This window comes from Maniola jurtina, chromosome 13, assembly GCF_905333055.1.
Source record: "Maniola jurtina chromosome 13, ilManJurt1.1, whole genome shotgun sequence".
Taxonomy (NCBI): domain Eukaryota; kingdom Metazoa; phylum Arthropoda; class Insecta; order Lepidoptera; family Nymphalidae; genus Maniola; species Maniola jurtina.
In genome coordinates, this window is record NC_060041.1 from 3,138,603 (window position 1) to 3,157,578 (window position 18,976).

The 18,976-nt window shown below is 35.8% G+C and overlaps 1 protein-coding gene across 1 annotated transcript in view; it reads right to left on the reverse strand.

Annotated features, from left to right (window-relative positions):
- The window catches only part of LOC123871083 (aldo-keto reductase AKR2E4-like), a 57,528-nt gene that overhangs the window by 17,374 nt on the left and 21,178 nt on the right, over positions 1-18,976 (reverse strand). The window contains exons 3-6 of the mRNA XM_045914655.1: positions 18,700-18,870; positions 17,806-17,919; positions 16,932-17,093; positions 16,110-16,313 (exon numbers count right to left, since the gene is read on the reverse strand). Coding sequence (XP_045770611.1) covers positions 16,110-16,313; positions 16,932-17,093; positions 17,806-17,919; positions 18,700-18,870 — 651 coding nt within the window. The remainder of the gene's footprint in view (positions 1-16,109; positions 16,314-16,931; positions 17,094-17,805; positions 17,920-18,699; positions 18,871-18,976) is intronic.

Sequence of the window (18,976 nt, forward strand, 5' to 3'; positions counted from 1 at the left end):
ACAGCGATTATGGTTTACTAGAACAGAGGAAGTTAACATCATGAACGGAGCGAAATTTCTTCGAAACATAGAGCAAAATATTGTTGAAAAACCTAGGCAATTTACGAGAGGTAGCGTTAGTAATAATTACAGAGGTAGACGATACAATGAGTCATCATCGAGACGACCTATTGTAGCAACAATGTCAACAAGAAGTTGGAGAGCTAGGGGAAATTCGACGAGGGGACGCGGCTATCGTGGTCGATTAGGTTCTAGGGTTAACTTTAACAGGCCTACGGTATCCGAATCTAAACAAATTAGGCCGGCTATCACGTTCGTGAAAGAGGGCGAGGATCTTACTGTGTCTAAGAATGTGGGGGAGGGATCATCAAAAAACTAGAATGCCCAACACAAACGAGGTCAAATCAGTTATTCTTGTGTGGCACGGGCGTCAGAAAGACCTCAGATCACGAAAGGACAGGTGTAGTCTATAGAATCTTAATTAATAGTGGATGGAAGCCAGGACAGAGTTTGGGGACCGGAGATAAGGGACTTAAGCGGTTATTAAGAGGCGGCGTTGATTATAACGAGTATAGTAGTCAATTTGAAATTAGGAGTATAGGAATCTTATTGGAAAACCAGTTTGAAAATGTAACAGAGTGTAATGAGTTAGGCGTGACTTGTGAAACTTGTATGAGGAGAGGTTTGAATGTGTACACGATGTATCATGAATTAGATGAACAAACCGATGTGAGTATTGATTATTCTTTACCTAGGTTACCTGAAGTATGTGTTAGACTGTATGGAAGAAGTATGAGTGCACTCATAGATACGGGAAGTCAGATTAGTGGAATAACTAGGGAATTGTACGACTCTATTCTGAGAGAACATGGGACATTGCCAGAGATCGCTATTCCAGCAATTCAAATACAAGGCGCGTTTGGATCGCGAAGTGAAAGCACAAATCGGTTAGTGCTAATAGAGTTTCAGTTAGGTAGTACTTTAGTTGAAGCACCTGTACTAGTTATGTGACGTCTTCCTAGGTCATTAATACTAGGATACGATTGGTTAGAGCGGGTAAAAGGAATAGTGAACTGTAATGGTGAACACACTTTGACTATTGAACATATGGGCGTTAGGTCTTGTGTTAGGCTGAATTCGGACTGCAAAATCGAAAGGTTAGGGGGAGAGACGAACGCAGCCACGATTAATTTAATATTAAATCAAAACTCTAGGCCAGTGGAACAAAGTGTATTAGACATGAATTTAGATAATGAGAAATTTAAGGGATTAAAATTAGATGACGCGAACTTAAGTAATGAACAAAAGGAATTATTACTACCTGTGTTAAACAAACACTGTAAGGTATTTACGGAAGGTTTGGGTTTGACAAACAAGTACGTACACGTTATTGAGCTATTAGACGAAACACCTTTTGTAAAACACAGTTATCCGGTACCTTTGGCGTATAGAGAACAGGTAAAAACCGAATTAGAAGAGTTAGAAAAACTAGGCGTGATCAGACAGGAAGCGACTCCTTACTGTAGTCCTCTCACTTTCACTAAGAAGCGAGATGGGTCAATAAGACTCTTATTGGACGCACGAGAGTTGAATAAGAAAATGGTAGGTGACGCGGGCGCGCCTCCACTCACATCTGAGATTTTACAATCCTTTCATGGAGTAAATTATATCAGTTTAATTGATTTGAATAATGCCTATTTTCAAATACCTTTGCATAAAGATTCTAGGAAGTATACTGGGTTCTCGTTCATGGGGAAGACGTATACTTATAATGTTTTACCTCAAGGTTTAAAGACTTCTGTAGCAGGGTTTTCGAGAGCAATGGATTATATCCTAGTAGGAGTACGAGAGTTTTGCGTAAACTATTTAGACGACATAGTCATATTCACTACCGGCGACATAAGGTTACACTTAGAACATTTAGATCGAGTGTTAGATAAATTAGAAACCGCAGGTTTAACTGGAAGGTTAGAGAAGTGTCGGTTCTTATGTGTAGAGGTAAAGTTGTTAGGACACATAGTAAATACTAACGGGGTACGTATGGATCCTGAACGGGTTAAAGCCATATTAGACTTCCCTATACCTCGGACTATAAAACAATTACGAGGATTTCTGGGATTAATAAATTATTTCAGAAGATTTATTTCAAAATATAGCGAAGAGGTTAAACCACTGTGTGACCTATTAAAACAAAATACGAAATGGTCATGGACAGAGGAAATTAACGATTGTTTTGAAAGGGTCAAGAAATTGTTTATAGACACGATACTTCTTGTACACCCAGATCCTAAGGGAACTTATTATTTACAAACCGATAGCAGTAATTTGGGGGTTTCGGGTTATGTCTATCAATTGAATGAAGCTGGTGAAGAACAAATATTAGGGTTCTGTAGTAAAGCATTGACAGAGACAGAACGCAAATGGACAGTTACTGAACAAGAACTATGGGCCATCATTTTCAGTTTGTCAAAGTTTGAAACATATTTGAGAGGAGCGAATTTAGTCATTAGGACTGATCATAAAAGTCTGATTTTCTTGCAGACGTGCAAACTATTGAGTGCTAGGATGATACGTTGGGTACATTATATAGGGCGATTTAATTACACAGTCGAACATGTGAAAGGTAAACTAAACATTGTAGCAGACGTATTGTCTCGACATTTAAAGGGGACCACCGATGTATTAACTAACAAGGTCACGGGGCCTGAAATGAATCTATTTAAAACATCATTAGGACGATTAGTGCGGGAGCGATGGAGAGAGATAGGTAGTTATCAAAGTCGCGACAAGACTGCTAGTGAGATAATTAGACGCGTGCAAACAGCAGACACTTCTGAATCAAAGTACTACGTGCTTAAAGAAGGGATTCTTTATAGAAGAGACATAAAAGGGGATATCTTAAGGTTATATGTTCCCGAGAACATACTAAGGGATTTGATAGTTAGCATACATGAAGAAGTAGGTCATTTCGGGCGATACAAGGTTTATGCTCTTATGAAACGTCAATATTATTTCCCAAATATGTCTCGTATAATAGGTCGTGTTGTAAGAGCTTGCGAGGCATGTCAAAAGTCAAAACATGCTTTGGAAACGCACACGGGGCCGATTAAAACTGTAATAGCGAAGGAAATAGGAGAGAGAGTTTTTTGCGATATTTTTGGACCTTTACCAGCAGGACGATTTGGTTTTAAATACATATTCGTAATGCAAGATGCTTATAGTAAGTTAATCAGACTATACCCACTACGCCAGGCTAGTGGGAAGGCTACTTTAACTTGTGTAAAAAAGTTTCATAAGCAGGTCACAATTAAGACATTATGTTCAGACAGAGGCGCGAACTTTACTTCAAAAGTTTTCGAGTTAGGTATTCGCCAACTAGGTATCGAATTAACGCACACATCTGTTAGAAATCCGCGGCCAAATTCGACAGAGAGGGTTAATAAAGAGTTAGGTAGATTATTCAGGACGTATTGCGACAAATCACATCGATCGTGGGTAGATCTATTATCGGATATAGAAGATTGTTACAATCAGGTAATACATACTACAACGGGATATTCGCCAAACGAGATTATATATGGAAAACGTACTCTGCTATCGACTGATTTCAACACTGACTCATCGGTGAGGGCAGACTTACAGGGTGAACCGTTAGAACAGATTCGACAGCAGGCACGACAAAACATAGATAAGGCGGCCGAAAGTAGGCAATTACATTATAACAAAAATCATAAGTTAATACAATTCGAAATCGGAGATTTAGTGAAACTTAAGACTTTTACGAAGTCAGATGCGGATAAAAAGTTGACAAAAAAATTCATGCGCTTATATGAAGGACCGTACATAATAGGGGCAGTTCCATATAATAATGTATATACATTAATAGACGTTCATACTGATAAAGTTAAGGGTAACTACAATGCCATTCATTTGTTTAGGTACTATGTAGATAACTAGAAAGGTAGATAAAACTAGGGTATTGAAAGGAACAGAAAACAGGTAGTTTGGGGTACACTAAACAAAGAGATACCTTATTTAAGTAGTTATGGTCATGCCCGAGGGTAAAATAGATAGGCGTGGGAGGTTTAATACTAACGTTCTAATACAGATAAGGGGAAAAATAGATTTTGAAACGACTAGCACAGCTGCAGGGACAAAAGGAGCTACGTGTATTAAAAATCTATTTTGGGGGAGTGTGAGATAGTCATACCTATTCATCATAGATATTTTTTTTATGGCCGTTACTTTAAGTTTTGCTTTTAGAAAGCAAACGGCTTGAGAGATAAATCACTCTAAATGTCCAAAGAATGGTAGAACAAAAAAATAAAAATGAAATAAATTAAATACTGAGAAATACGTCTTGGAACTAAGTTTCTTTGAGTCCACCCATAAACAAACAAATAAATTAGTTTAAGTTCCTAAGTATTTAAAAAAGAAATTGCTCTAAAGCTAAATTGCGTTAGGGTCGGTCATAAATCTGACAAAGCCGTCAATTTTAACTTAGAAATCTTAGAAGTATAATAAATAATGTTATTTTACTGCGAACAGATGCGTGAAAAAAAAATAATAATAAGCATGGGAACAAAATAACGAGTGTGGAGCCAAAAATCGGACCATTCAGGGAAATCGAGGTGTGTCAAATGTGACGGGTCATGGAAACGTCAATTCTTCTTTTTACCAATAAAAGTTCAGATGCGCGGGAGGCGAGCCAATGAGATATCAGAATGCTTTCGCTGGGTGTTTCTGTTACAGGATGGAGGGAGTAGAGGGAGAAACGATATAGGAGAAAGGACAGTGGTCGAGAGGAATTCATTCGGCCTTCAGCCTTCGAGACTCATCATTCTATTCGAGATTATTTCGACATCAATTTCGATATTCAAAATTAAAGGTTTTGAGAAAAGAAAAATTGTAAAATTGAAATAATAATTTTAGTATTGTTAAAATTAGTAACTAGTAAAATTTGATAGTGTAAAATCTTAATTAATCAGTGTGTGTTTGAACCGACAGAAGCTGATATTGGGTGACGTATTATATCTTGTATTATTTTGACTAGATTATTTTGAAATCAGCTCCACAATCCTAGTTAATTAAATTAATTGATTGATTTAATTAGAAATGAATCCAGATAATGCATTACACACTTTGTATTTTATATGACGTAAATCGGAGATCCACAACCGGACATCAACAGAGGTGGTCCCGGATATTTTGTTTGGTGCTATAAAGATTTACATTATCCTTAAATTATGAATACGAGGCTATAAAAATCGTGTCTATACTCTAGACCGCACAATGAGTTAACTCCACGTTTGAACGTAAAAATTAACCTACTTAAACCAAAGTGTTTAAATGAGACAAAATAACTAACTGTGGAGCTGGGATCTGAATATATCTAGATTGATTGTATAAAACTGTGTATAATGTGTGTCCTTAAAATTTACTTTATTATAGAAGTAAGAATTATAGATAATATCTCTATTAATTATGTGGGCATGTGTGTATTTTAGATAAAATGATGTACATAAAGCCGAAAGGGTTTTTTCGTTTGAATATTGCTTTTCCCCTTTCAATAATTAGTATGGCTTAGGAAGCAAATATTCGGCCAGGAATTAATTAATGTAATAAAGTTACTTAATTCCCAGTCTAAATAATAAATTCAGTTTCTCTTCTTTATTTGGTTTTAAACTGAGTGAGTAGTAGAAAATCTATTCACCAGTAATAAATTATATGAATATTATTTTCCTCTTTTATTGCTATATTTAATTATACCTATATGAAGTAGTGAATATTGGAAGGAGATTCAAGTTAAAGATTTATTAGTTATGGTTCATTTGATTTTTTGATATACCTCAAACTTAAGTCACATGTGTGCATATTTAATTTGATAACCTTCAATATTGACTTTCTCTCTCTAATACATACCTAAATAAAAGTACTTACTATGGAACTAAGAAATACAAATTTCTTCCATCTTACATTGAAATTAGTATTGAAATTGAGTAAATAAAATAACGTCATTTAGTGGAAGTTGATCACAAAAGTTAGGACGAAGCATCATTATCATCATCATGATCAATCTTTTATATGGTTATGAATGAACTAGAACATTTGAGAGAACTCTAGGGATGTGAAATTCTCACGATGGTTTTTCCTTATACTTTTATTTTCACAAAACGATTAGTACCTAATTTACCAAGAATGCTCTCCACTACTAAAGATAATATTGGCTGGGTTCGAATCTCAGGCTAAAGACAAAGGGACCTTTTACTTTCGAGTCATAGCTAAATTTCATCTACTTACCCTGAACGAGACAATGGAGTACACGCTGCCTCCAGAGGGCAGATGGCGAGGCAGGTAGGTACCTTTTTTTTATTGTGTACCGATCTTTCCCAAACAGCATTTTAGGTAACATTATCTGTTAAAACCGACGCCAGCTGAATTTGTGAATCACCGAGTTTTTGAATAGATAAAAATACTAGTTTTGCTGTACTTTGTAATTCCTTTGCTTGATATTATATGGTACATGGTTGATTGGTGACGTACCAGCAGCGAGATTCCGGCACAAAGCAAACACGTCATGTCTTTATACAGCTGGACTCTCCGAACTAATAAATTGGCCAATTTATTGACAATCAATCAAACAAATATATAAATATACAAAAATACCATGGTTTTGGGGCGAGCCCAGAGCTCATTGAAAGGAACCTAGGTTTCCGTACCTAGGCAAATTGAAAACGCTTCGCAGCGAAATAGGAGAGTCCAAGTGCTGTGCCCCGATAACAATGCTAAAAGACTGAGATTTCAGTGTAGGGCTCCCCCCGTGCTTGAGGAATGCCGGTTGGTCTCAAACCGATGGCCTAAATAAGGCAAATACACGTATCAACTGATTTTCCACACTAACAGGACGTTCTAAATTAACAAATCTCTCCACTCATTATATTTATTTTGAGGAGTTGAAATTTTACATTAATTTTTTATAATTCAATCCGTGTAAACCTGTTAGCTGGTCGAGAAGTCTACGTGTTCACCCAACGTACTGTACCAATTAATTACTTGTAAATAACTCACGACTTAAATACCTAGGTGTTTCTATAATTCAGCTGAGTTTATTTCTTATTTTATCTCTTCATAATGCCTAATCTTAACCACTAGTATAGACGATCACACCGTACCATCACAAGGCTTGTGCTAAGAGTAGGTACGACAATAGTGCAACGGGCGGGGTTTGAACCGTCGACCCTTTCGGTTTTCAGTCCACGCCTTTACCGGTTGAGCTATTGAGGCTCTAAATTGACACGTCATTCATAGTACAAACCTACATACTTACATACATGCATTCATACATAGACTGCTAAAAGCATAACCCTTCCTTTTGGCTTTGCCGTAGTCGGGTAACAAAAAGAAAAGAAGGTAATGCGTGTCAAGATAATATTATAATTGACTATTATTATCATTTTTATTACAAAGGCCTTCTTTCATTATTATTTTGCCTATTATATTATAAGTGGGTAGTATTTAAACAGCGGAATTCGCGTTATTAATTTACTGAAACGGCAGCTTTGTCAACTTGTCACCGAAAATGTTATTTATATTTGCAATATTATGTGCTGTAAGTACTTTGAATTTATTTTATAAACGTAAAATAATTAAAAAAAATATATAGTAGGTAAATAACTTACACCTTTTTACTACAATTGGCAAGATAAAATATTATTTTTAATCGATTTCAAATAAACGAGGAGGTTCTCAATTCGACTGTATGTTTTTTGTATGTACGTATATTTGTTACGCGGCTACTCCGCCAAATATGAACCGATTTTAATAATTTGTTTTTGTTTAGTAGGTAAGTAAATAGTTTCGAGGTGGACCCATTTTAGTTTGGTGAACCACTGAAGTGGTTACTTTGGTGACTACATATAATAAAAATTAAATTCAAAACAAAAACCGAGTTCAATCACTACAATCAATAAAAAGTAAAAAAAAAAATTTTATTACTGAATATATTATGTATACAAGAGTTAATGTAGTTGTTTATTAACATTTTTTGCAGTCGGTGCCAATGAGGTGCCAATGTGGAGTCACAAGCAATTTACTCTTATACATTGAGGAGTTCTGTTCTCCATCTCCGAAGATATTCATCAGATCTTCACCAAATTTATATGGGACCACCTGTAAAGTATACCCTTTCAAACAAAAAAGTAATCCAAAACGGTCCAGGCATCTTTTAGTGATCGGGGAATATATATAAAAAAAAAGATTCCGTTGAATTGAGAACCTCCTCTTTTTTGAAGTCTATTATTAAAAAGGAGGGAATTTGCTTGGTTAAAATTCTAATGAGAACCAAACTATGTTAGGGAAACTTCTCTTAATAGAACATTACTAATCGCAGGTAGAGTCAATCAAAACATCAGAAGTCATACAACTAAATGATGGCAACAAGATGCCAGCTAATATTTACGGCACTTATCCAGGAAACGACGTAAGTAATCTGGTTTTAGTATAAAATATTGAGGCAAAACAGTGATAATCTCGATTTCGGAAAATTTATCGAGTCAAAAGCCAATTAACTTGGCATCCTGATGTAAAGCACCAATTTTCAGCTTTGTGTACCTTCGAATGTCTAAGACCGGACTACTTGACAATACTCGCCTGAGCGGACCTCAGGGCGATTCAGAACACTTCGATAACATAACGAATCGATTCGATTCGGTATCGATCTCGAATCGAACAAATTTTATCGTGCAATTCAGAACGTTCGACAAAAGGATTCGATTCGATTTCGATTACGATACCGTTTTCGATAAGAAACATTGCGATTACATGTGCATTTATAAAGTATGTTATGTTACCAAAATTTTACTTGTTTTTAAATTCAAGTTAAACATTAAAAAATAACTTTTATTCATCTTGAAGGTAATTTAAGTCATTACTTAAAATGATAGCTTATTAAATTATTGATTTCGAGAGAAAAACATCGAAATGTACTAGTGAAGTTTTATTAAAGCTATCCTCGTAAATACAACACAAATTTGACATTTGACATTCCTTAAGGCCTTAAAATATGTTATGTCATGTAATAGTTTTACGAACATTAAACGGCCAAGCCGTCCTTTTTTTACCAAGATATAGGGTTTGTAGAATCAGAGCTTGTAAGTAGAGTGATTTGTTATTTATTGTTATAAATGTGATACAGTCAAGAACATTTAAGAGCTATATTACTTTGGACTTCGGATAGGTCCCATGGCCAGCACAAATCTAAGCTCAGCTAGGGGCTTGGCTCTATTAGAGATCTCATAACTTTTTAACAGTGAAAACATTATGAACTTGTGAGTCTTGGCCTACCTTTTTACATGAAATGTTTTTGATGGGATTTCATTTCTTTTTGGCAGGTGCCCTAGATTTTTTTGGATCTATTTTTTGTAGGTACATCATTTTCATGGCCCACTCTCTATCGTTACCTCTTTTTTTAAAAGCTTTTATTCAACTTGCAATGTACTCGTATGTAAGTATGTTTGTTCGGGTGGAATCTTGCAACTCAATTTTGAAGCAGATATACCAAATTTCAGTCTTTTAGGACTTTGACAGGAAACACAGATACTTGGTACGTTTGATAAATCTGCCACGGACATCTTATCCTGAAAACTTTAGAATTCGAGCAACAGATTTTACAGATATGCATCTCATATACGAGAGGATGAAGGGGGACCCGATTTCTTAATTTATCTGTTGTTCATAATTCTTGAAATTCCTACTGAATGCCAAATTTCAGTCTTCTAGGACTTCAGAAAGTACCCTAGAATTTGTGACTAGAGGTTTTGAATGTCGATAAATCTGAAACTATAAAAGCTAGACAATTGATACTCAGTGCGTTTAATAAATCTGCCAAGGACATCTTATCCTGAAAATATCAGCATTCTAGCAACAGAATTTACAGATTTGCTTTTCTCATAAGAGGCGTAGAGGGGGGGAAATTCCAATTTCTCAATTTTCCTGTAGTTTGTATGCATATTCTAGTCTACATACCAAATTTCAGTGTTCTAGGACTTCGGGAAGTACCCTAGAATTACAGACTAGAAGTTTTGACTGTCAATAAATCTGAAACTATAAAAGCTAGACAATCGATACTCAATGCGTTTAATAAATCTGCCAAGGACATCTTATACTGAAAATATCAGCATTCTAGCAACAGAATTTACAGATTTGCTTTTCTCATAAGAGGCGTAGAGGGGGGGCAATTCCAATTTCTCAATTTTCCTGTAGTTTGTATGCAATTTCTAGTCTACATACCAAATTTCAGTTTTCTAGGACTTCGGGAAGTACCCTAGAATTACAGACTAGAAGTTTTGACTGTCAATAAATCTGAAACTATAAAAGCTAGACAATCGATACTCAATGCGTTTAATAAATCTGCCAAGGACATCTTATCCTGAAAATATCAGCATTCTAGCGACAGAATTTACAGATTTGCTTTTCTCATAAGAGGCGTAGAGGGGGGGCAATTCCAATTTCGCAATTTTCCTGTAGTTTGTATGCAATTTCTAGTCTACATACCAAATTTCAGTCTTCTAGGACTTCGGGAAGTATCCTAGAATTACAGACTAGAAGTTTTGACTGTCAATAAATCTGAAACTATAAAAGCTAGACAATTGATACTCAATGCGTTTAATCAATCTGCCAAGGACATCTTATCCTGAAAATATCAGCATTCTAGCGACAGAATTTACAGATTCGCTTTTCTCATAAGAGGCGTAGAGGGGGGGAAATTCCAATTTCTCAATTTTCCTGTAGTTTGTATGCATATTCTAGTCTACATACCAAATTTCAGGTTTCTAGGACTTCGGGAAGTACCCTAGAATTACAGACTATGAATTGTGATGATCATCAGTGAGGGACGAAAACGGCGTATTTTAGGTATCAATAAATCTGTAACCATAAAAGCTAGATATTTGATACTTAGTATATTTGGTAAATTTGCTGAGGACACCTTATACTGAAAATTTCAGCTTTCTAGCGTCATCCAGACCGAAGTTATGACGGGTCGAAAATACGGTGAAACACTTCGAGAAAAAGGTACGTAGCGCCCCGGCCGCCGTTTGGCTCGTCTTGGCGGGGGCACTGCCGTGCCCCCTGATACCTCAGCCGGGGGCATACAAAAGTAAAAATTGTTGTTAACCACTGGTTGTAACATGATGACAGTACGGCAGTAATGAGCCAGATGATTTAATTTTTTAATATGAATATCATCCCAACGGATGTGATGGTATTCATCAGGAAAAAGCTTTTCGGTTCTTTTAATTAATCACTTTACTTCCTAAGTTGTTCAAGCCTTATGGAGAGCCATGGTTTGGAATTTTGAATAATTTAATGTTTCAATTTATTAAAGCATTTTTAGTAAATAACAATGCATCAGTAATTAGTAAGAGTGAAATTATAATAACCAAGTGCTTAGTGCATAGATATACGTAAAATCATAATAGTGTAATTAGGCACACTTGTGCTAAAAATTCTTTTTTTCCTTAATCCGGACGTTTTTGGCTCACTAAATGGGTGAAAATCTGAATATTTTACTGAGCAAAATGGCCAAATTTCAGTACAGTTGTAATGAAATTGAGTCCAAAGTTCATAATTTAGTGATTTAGATCACTGAATAAAAACTTAAACTCATTTCATAAACCTCTGTAACTCTCAGCTAAAATTCAGTCCAAAGTTCAAGATTTCGATCAAAACTGCGCAGTCTAGGTACTCGTATATTATAATTAGATTAAGATTTCAACAGCTTCCATACAGGTTTTTGCTCCTCCAGCAAAATTATTTTTAACCGACTTCAAACAAAAGTATGTTTCTTTTTTTTGTATGTTTTTTACGCGATTACTCCGCCAAATATGAACCGACTTCGATATTTTTTTTTTGTTGGATAGGTCATACCTACTTCCGAAGTGGTAGCATTTTAGTTTGGTGAAGATCTAATGAATATCCTCGAAGATAGAGAACAGATCTCCTCAATGGGTAAAAGCATCGATGTATAAAAAATAAATTGCTCGTGATCAGTGTAATAGCTTAAGCAAACAGTAGGTTTTTAACCAGATTTATTAAATTAATGGAAATATGCTAATATTTCCATTAATTTAATGATTTAATTTATTACTTAATATATTATATTGTATACCAACAAGAATTAAAGTAGTTCTATACAAACATTTTTTGGAGTAGATGCCAATGAGGTGCCAATATGGAGTTACAAACAATATGAAGAGTAGAAGGCTCGTGCGGCTATTAGTACCGGCTCTTAATAATGTTAATAGGTATAGAACTACATTTAACTCTCATTTACATAATGTATTCGGTAGTAAATTAAATTACTTTTTACTTTTCAACTCCCGACCCAAAAAGAGGGGTGTTATAAGTTTGACGTGTGTATCTGTGTATCTGTCTGTGGCATATCCTATGTCCTAGCCATATGTGTGGCTCCTAAACTAATGAACCGATTTTAATTTAATTTTTTTTGTTTGAAAGGTGGCTTGATCAAGAGTGTTCTTAGCTATAATTCAAGAAAATCGGTTCAGCCGTTTGAAAGTTATCAGCTCTTTTCTAGTTACTGTAACCGTCACTTGTCAGGGGTGTTATAAATTTTTAATTTACACTTATTAGTGGTTGTTGTTATTTAAGTCGGTTTTTTTTTATTTATTTTTTTATATGCAATTAGGTACAACTGTTTTGTTCACCAGCTGTCCAATTATGAAAGTAAAAGTTTTCTGATTTTTCCAGCTATCATTCTCAGTTGCCACGTGTAAGCAAGTCATGCAATCTATGCGAGGTAGTTTAAAAAGACTACAGTTGCAATATTTGGACATGACCCTCATTCATACACCGCGCAATGTGGTAGGTTTTTTGACTATTTTATTTCTTATCTGTACCAGAAAGATTAGAGCCTCAATAGCTCAACGGTTGAGGAGCGGACTGAATTTCGAATTCTGAATTCTGAATTGAAGGTCGGCGGTTCAAAGCCCACCCGTTGCACTGTTGTCGAACCCACGACTGGCACAAGGTTTACGCTTGATTGGAGGGGAAAGGGGAGTATTAGTCATGATAAGCATGGCTAATATTCTTTTTTTTTTTTAAGTTGTAATAATAAAGAAAAAAGAAAGAAAGAGTGGGCAGGGAAGCACTCATCATTACAATGGTCGGTTCTCATTGGTCCAGTATTTACAAATACTGTAGCGGCTGCTCTATTCCAATCCAGTGCTGAATACTTGATTCTAGACTGGAATGAGAAATGTTTACATTGGTCAAGTATCGAGCCAGTGTCACTGGAATGTTGCGCTGGAACCAAATACTGGACCAATGAAAACCGACAAGAGATTTTTAGCAGTAACCATTGCCAGTGCGAGAGATGTAAACAGAGTAGAATATAGGTCTATTCTTGAACTCAGACCTAAATATTGTTGTTTTTTAATACAGGAGTCTCATTCGAGCGCTTACTGGAGGTCCCTATACAAACGATGTTTGATTTGTATTTAAATACTAGATGATGCCTGTGCGTCGATTCAGGTTTTCAAAAATTACGTGACAACGCTTAAAATTTTGTAAACACGCTCTAGAAACCAATATATTATGTGTCTATGGTTTATCAGATTTCCTTAAAAATATGTTGCTAAGTTACAAAGCACGAGTACAAAGATTTAGGTAACATTTAATTCTGACACACCTCATATACTTACCTCAAAAAGCTTCAATAGCTCAACGGTTGAGGAGCGAACTGAATTCCGAAAGGTAGGCGATTCAAGCCCCACCTGTTACTTGCACTATTGTCGTAGGTACGCCTAGCATAATCTTTACGCTTAGTTGGAGAGGAAAGGGAATAAATAGTCATGTTTAAAAATAAAATATAAAAATAGACATGATACCTATTATTACCCCATACAAAATTTCATTAAAATCAAACTTTGCTTGTATGGGACGCGCTCGAGAGAGACTCATAATGATAAATTTCCTAAATTAATAAATTTTTTTTTGGAATGAAGCTGAACGTAAGGAATCGCGATTATTTGGTGATTTGGAAATGCCTTGAAAGGGCTAAGCGAATGGGTTTGACGAGATCTATTGGTGTTTCCAATTTCAACGCCACGGAAATTAACAGGATCCTAGTTAATTCAAAAACCACACCAGCCGTTAACGAGATTGAGGTAAGAAAAATCATCATCATCATCATCACCAACTTATCGCCAGTTCACTAGTGAGCACGGGTCTCAAGATAAGAAGGGTTTGGCCACGTTGGCCAAGGGCGGCAGCTTGATTGCGGTACAATAACAGCTACTTACAATGTCACGATTGCAATCACCTTTGATTGGTTGACGCTCGCTCACTTTTGGCTACAATGGCCTATTGTTGCAACAAGAATAGAATAGCCAATAAAAACAATTGCGATTGTAATAAATTGATGCAGGTTTTACTTAATCGAGAGGTTTTACGGATTGAGGTAAGAAAAATAGAGAAATCCTGTTCGGAAAGGGCAAATTCGCCTAAGCGATAGGATCAAGCGTTCCGGGACGATGCATGCCGCGTAGAAAGTAGAAACCCATCAGGGGTATGGGTAATAAAACTGCCATATGCTTCTAAGTTAGCCCTTTTACATCTTACAACCTGAAATCGCAGTCAAGGGCTGGTTAACTTTTGTCGGAATTTAAAAAAATATATTAATGGGGCCATATTGTCAACTGGAGTTTTAATAAAATTAAAAACATTTCATTTATCCTTTTTTAGACGAATCCTACCTTCACAAATCTGGAATTAGTAGCTTACTGTCAAAGCAAAGGCATCGCTGTAACTGGATACGCACCTTTTGGTTTCCTCGTGCCAAGACCATTCAATGAATTATCATTGCCGCCCACTTTTGACGATCCCATATTGGTGGGGATGGCTGAGAAATACTGTGTAGACGTCAGTCAGATTGTCCTGCGGTATTTGGTAAATAATACTTATCATCAAAATGATTTGATTACTATTCGCTTTGCCTGCGTATTGGATTTCGTTGATTTATTTCAAAATTTTGGTGGATACTATTTAGTTTCACAAACAAGGCATACAGACGGACATTTACATACAAATAGACAACAACGTGATCCTATAAGTGTTCCTTTTTCTTTTTGAGGTACGGGGCCCTAAAAATGCACAGTTATTTATACTTAGATATGAAATCATTTATGCATTACTTGAGTCATCATATCACATAAGTACCTATTCATTTATTTTTTTACGACAGACTAAAAAGTTTATCTTATTTACATTTTCAGGTTGAACGCCGCATAGCACCAATCGCTGCTTCGTTAGATAAGAAACACATCGAATCTAATGGAGACATTTTCAATTTTACTTTGAGTGCAAAAGAAGTTCTCATTATTAATAAATTTGACAGGAATATTAAGGTCTATTTGATTGATTATGATGGACTGGAAGAGAAGCAGCGTACTGATCAAATGACATTGGACGAATTCATAGAGGAGAACAATTTGGTACAGTACCAAACAAAAAGTGACTAGGCGCTGTATAACCTGCTGGAAATCTATAACTTCGCTCTTGTCAAGTTCATCATCTTTTCATGTACCTATTTTTCGAATTTATAAAACCAATATACGAGTATAAATTTACAGTTTGTTTTTTTGTAACTGGACCAGTATGGGGAAATTCAAAACCGTAGGAGATACAGGGAAACTGACTGAGGAAACTTGAGCTCTTTTTTGTGAAAACTATTTTGGCATAGTCCATTTTTTGGTCAAGCGTGAGTTGTCCATAAAAATCAGTCTGATAACTTTCAAACGGCTGAATCGATTTTCTTGGATAATAGCTAAGAACACTCTCGATCAAGCCATCTTTCAAACAAAAAAACTAAATTAAAATCGGTTAATTATTTTAGGCGCTACGATGTCACAGACAGATACACAGATACACACGTCAAACTTATAACACCCCTCTTTTTGGGTCGGGGGTTAATAAAATATATCCCGTCAAACTAAATACTCGTAGTATCCACTATTTTGAAATAAATCCATGAAATCGAATTCGCAGGCAACGCTAATAGTAATCAAATCATTTTGAAAATAAGTAATATTTACCAAATACCGCAGGACAATCTGACTGACGTCTACACAGTATTTCTCGGCCATCCCCACCAATATGGGATCGTCAAAAGTGGGCGGTAATGCTAAATCATTGAATGGTCTTGGCACGAGGAAACCAAAAGGTGCGTATCCAGTTACAACGATGCCTTTGCTTTGACAATAAGCTACTAACTCCAAATGCGTGAAGGTAGGATTCGTCTAAAAAAGGAGGAATAAAACGTTTTTAATTTTATTAGAACTCCAGTTGATAATATGGCCCCATTAATATTTTTTTTTTTTAAATTCCAACAAGACTTGGGCGCGTTTGGAACCCTCGTAACTTTGGTTTTAAGTTACGTAATTAATTATCACCACTATATCGTACAAATTTAACAATTTCGACCATCAAAAGGAGTACAATTGTACCTACATTGAATAAATGATTTTGACTTTGACTTTGACTTAAACAAAAGTTAACCAATCCTTGACTAGGAGCTCAGGTCAAAAGATGGAAAAGGACTAACTTAACGTATGGCAGTTTTATTACCCATACCCCTGATGGGCTTCTACTTTCTACGCGGCATACATCGTCCCGGAACGCTGAATCACTTGGCAGTATGACTTAGCCGTTAGAACTGAAGGCTGAAGCCCACCAAACTTGATTTCCCTGCCGGAATTAAACAAAAGACCTCCCACTTATATGTTAAGGTGTGTGAAGTCTGCCAATCAGCCCTTGGCCAACGCGGCCAAACCCTTCTCATTCTGAGAGTAGATCCGTACTCAGTAGTGAGCTGGCGATAGGTTGCTGATGATGATGATGATGATGATTTTTCTTACCTCAATCTGGTTAACGGCTGGTGGGGTTTTTGAATTAACTAGGATCCTGTTGATTTCCGTGGCGTTGAAATTTGAAACACCGATAGATCTCGTCAAACCCATTTGCTTGGCCCCTTCAAGACATTTCCAAATCACCAAATAATCGCGATTCTTTAAGTTTAGCTTAATTTAAAAAAAAAAAAAAACATCATTTGGGTAATGTAATCATTATGAGGAGCCTCTCTCGAACGCGTCTCATAATAATTATTATAATAGATATCATGAATATTTATATAATCTTAATATATTTTTTTCCCTCCAACTAAGGGGAAAGATTATATTATGCTAGGAGTACGACAATAGTGTAGACAATAGTAACAATAGTACGGGCGGGGCATTCAGTCCGCTCCTCAACCGTTGAGCTATTGAGGCTTATTGAGGTATTATAGGACATAGGTACCTTTAGGTGTACCAGATTTACATGTTGCCTAAATCTTTGAACTCGTGCTTTGTAATTTAGCAACCTATTTTTAAAGAAATCTAATAAAACATAGAAACATAATATTGGTTTCTAGAGCGTGTTTACAAAATTTTAAGCGTTATCACGAAATTTTTGAAAACTTAAATCCATTGAAGTAAAAGCCCCAAGCCTCCTGTAAGCCCTCTAAAGAGACTCTGTATCTATTAAAAAACAACAATATTTTGGTCTGAGTTCAAGAATAGTCCTATATTCATCTCCCCCTTTCCCTTTACATCTCTCGTACTGGGGTCATTGGTAAAGATCTCATAAAGAGATGAGTGCATCCCCGTCCACTCTCTCTTTCTTTTTCCTGGTAGGTACAACTTTCTGGTACAAATAAAAATTAAATATAATAAAAACAGTCAAAATACCTACCACATTGCGCGGTGTATGAATAAGGGTCATGTCCAAATATTGTAACTGTAGTCTTTTTAAACTACCTTGCATAGATTGCATGACTTCCTTACACGTGACAACTGAGAATGATAGCTGGAAAAATCAGAAAACTTTTACTTTCATAATTGAACAGCTGGTGACTCCAGTGTAGATACATAATTGCACATAATTTTGATGGAAATCTCGAACTTTGGACTCAATTTTAGCAGAGAGTTACAGAGTTCGGAAATGAGTTTTTATTCAGTGATCTAAATCACTGAATCATGAACTTTGTACTCAATTTCATTACAACTGTACTGAAATTTGCTTAGAAAAATATCCAGACTTCTACCTACTTAGTGAGCCAAAAAGTCCGGATTAAAGAAAAAAAGAATTTTTCACAAGTGTAGATAATCACACCTATATAATTTTTAATTATATGGTAATGAATTTTAATCTAGATACTATGCACTTGGTTATTATAATTTTACCCTTACTAACTACTACAGTAAACAGTGCATCTGTTTACATAAAATGTTTTAATAAATTGAAATACTTATTCAAAATTCCAAACCATGGCTCTTCATAAGGCTAGAACAGAACAACTTTGGGAATAAGTGATTCCTTAAAAAGAACCGAAAAGCCCTTTCCTGATGAATACCATCATAGCCGTTGGGATGATTTTCATCATTAAAAATCATCTGACTCGTCTCTGCCGTATTGTCATCATGTTTAACAACCAGTGGTTAACAACAATGTTTACTTTTGTATGACCCCGGCTGAGGTTTTCTTTATAGCACTAAAGTTTAATTACGTTTTATAGGCTTTTGCGCAGTTAGCTTTCTTTTTATTTATAATTAGTTTTGTTAAAGATTTCTTGTATAAATTTTTTACCTTTGTAGTTATATACATTTCTGTCCGATTCACGATACCTCGTTTCATGAGGTCCTTCATGGCCACACCTATATTGACCTCGCTTGCGTACAGATCGGCGGTGTCTATGTGCCTATATCCTGCTTGGATTGCCCATTTGACTGCTTGGGTCATGTATTTCAGGTTACCTGGCTGTAACATTTAACATTTTCAGTTTATCACTTCCCGGACATTTTTGCCAAAAAAGGATACTTATTATACTCGGATCACGGTACCTTACCGAGTACCTTACCAATAT